Source organism: Lolium rigidum, chromosome 6 (genome assembly GCF_022539505.1).
Source record: "Lolium rigidum isolate FL_2022 chromosome 6, APGP_CSIRO_Lrig_0.1, whole genome shotgun sequence".
In the NCBI taxonomy this organism is placed as follows: domain Eukaryota; kingdom Viridiplantae; phylum Streptophyta; class Magnoliopsida; order Poales; family Poaceae; genus Lolium; species Lolium rigidum.
This window is the reverse complement of record NC_061513.1, coordinates 271,282,951-271,285,342: the sequence shown is the minus strand read 5'-3', so window position 1 is coordinate 271,285,342 and position 2,392 is coordinate 271,282,951. Positions and strand designations below refer to the sequence as shown.

The window sequence follows — 2,392 nt, the reverse complement described above, 5'->3', positions numbered from 1 at the left end:
TCGCGGCTGCAGCCTCCGTTTTCGTGTTTCTGTGTTTATATGGCGCTCTCCTCCAGAGAACCCTCGGGGTTCATATATATAGGGCTTTTTAGGTCAAATGAAGTCAGTTCGCGAAAAAATCAAGTAAATCGAACGATCGTGAAAAGAGGGTAGGTGGCTCCCACCTGCTGGGTGTGCCACCTCATCTCTTTTGTTTCCTATGCATTTTATAGGAAATAATCCATTCCGTACATAAAAGTTTCATGTGTCTCATTGCCAGTTGTCACAACTATACAACATTGAGGGTTCCACATATTGCAATCTTGGCGATGTCCCGTCCTAGATAATAATACTCGTTGGCTGCCTAGTTTGGCTGACCGGTTTTGTTGACTCGCCAGTGTCCTCCTTCCTGAAACCTATGTCCATCATCATGGGCATTGACGAAGTTAACCCTTTTGTCAACGAGGACGACATCGAGGAGGACCCGAAGCTCGCGGCGATGGACGCGTAGTTCATGGCCGACGCGCTGTGGGAGGCGGTGGCCACGGAGGAGGACGACGACGACCGGAGCGGCCCTGACTCGTAGGAGAAGGCGACAGCGTAGAGGGCCATCCTCGCGTCTTTCGGTACGTTGAAGAAGGCTGGGGATGACACCATCAACGCGCTGCAGCAGTGGCTCCTAGAGGACGCGGTGGCCCACCGCGCTCTGGCGGCCGCGCAACGGAAGGAGCGGCGGGCGACGACGGAGAAGTGGAAGAGGGAGGGATGCAATGACAGGGCGAGGCCGTCAAGCGCTCCAAGGGATGGCAAGTAGGCTAGGGGCGACCAAGATAGCCGTTTTTCATTCAAACTTGTAAGATATAAATAAATTTGAATAAAAAACTTTTATTTAGTATTATTACAATATTTTGGGGTCTTGTTTGGGGGAGCGCGGCTGGAGATAGACGTGTGTCAAAAGCGGCAGCACGTGATGACGGCCACTAAATGTTTAATTTGGTGCTTAATTCAGATACGGTTTGGAAGACGCGACTAGAGATGCTATAGACCGTTTTTGTTTTGTTTTTCTCAGCCAAGAGATCTCAGGCCACCACTTTACTGGGCCCACTTCTATGGGACCCACCATCTCTCTGTATTACTCCGTATTTCGGTTCCCATCGCCTGCCCATCTTATTGCTTCCCCAAATCTTCTCTGAAGTCTCTGAAACTACCCCAAATTCTAAAATTGGACGCCAATTCGTTGTACAGTAGGATCTATCAAATCTGCAAATTGGAATCACAAGGCCACCGCTCCATCCACTGCCCTCTGGTTGGATTTCGAGTACCAGCTCTTCGCTTACGCGGTTGCGCCGGCGCTGCGCATGGCCGCGCCGCTCGCGCCTGTGCTGCCGCTCCAGGCACCCAGCCGGGCATGCCCCGCCTCCCGGACCCTCCCGCGCCGCCACCTCCGTCCGTCGGTGTCCTTCACCGCAGCGGCCGTCCCAGGAGGCGTGAGCGGACCCGTGCTCCGCACCTGCAAGAATTGCAAGAAGCAGTACGACCCGGCCGCAAATCACCCATCATCCTGCCGCCACCACACGGCACACTTTGGAGGTCAGAAACATGCCCTGTCTAGCACTTTTCATTTACAAATCCTGTGATCTGTCAAGTGTGATTACTCTGTTGATCTGGTACACTGAATTCGCCGCTAGCTCTTACCATTCTGATTAGAAAGGCGTACCAGTCTGGTTCTTTTAGTATTGCTCATAAAACTAATAAGTTGCTGTTTTGTTGTAATTCCAGGAGAAACAAAGAGAAAATTCGAAAGCGTCCATGTCGGTGGGACCATGGATACTCCGGGTGCAGGCAAAGTGCTCCAGTACTGGCATTGTTGTGGGTCAGAAAATCCATTTGATGTTGGTTGTACTGCTGCTCCTCACTCTTCATACGATGATTGAATACCAGGCTCTTATGTGTCCACTGCGCTCTTGCTATTCAGCTATTGTTTTAGTTACATGAATAGCTTTCTACATATTGCTTATTTTGCATTTATGTCTGAATGGCAGGAGCGGCCAACATAATTTCCTTTCTAGCTTCTTATATTATGTGTATTTGAATGTTCTATCTATGAATGAGTCTATCTACTTTTCTAAGAAACTAATATACTGTTTATTACCTGACATTCTTTTTACTTGAAATCGAATGTTCTCTTGGTAAATCTATATTCATTATCTTGTTTTTTTGTAGGACATGCTTGCTTGAAGCATTGCTATATTATAAAAAAAATAACAGTAGTTGGAAGCTTGTAGCACTAAGGCTTACCAAGCAGATTATCATCTGAAGCATTGTTTCAGTGACATATATGCCCAGCAGTATTAACTGTACACAATGACAATGCCAGTTGGCGCAGCAACACTTAGGTTGGTAACAGGATTGC

At 48.3% G+C, this 2,392-nt stretch overlaps 1 protein-coding gene across 1 annotated transcript; it reads left to right on the top strand.

Annotated features, from left to right (window-relative positions):
- The first annotated feature begins 1,143 nt into the window (after positions 1 to 1,143).
- Positions 1,144 to 2,112, top strand: LOC124668416. The gene is made up of 2 exons (XM_047205560.1): positions 1,144 to 1,569; positions 1,759 to 2,112. Exons 1-2 carry the CDS (start codon positions 1,338 to 1,340, stop codon positions 1,911 to 1,913), a joined length of 387 nt encoding a protein of 128 aa, XP_047061516.1. The 5' UTR covers positions 1,144 to 1,337; the 3' UTR covers positions 1,914 to 2,112.
- The last annotated feature ends 280 nt before the right edge of the window (positions 2,113 to 2,392 follow it).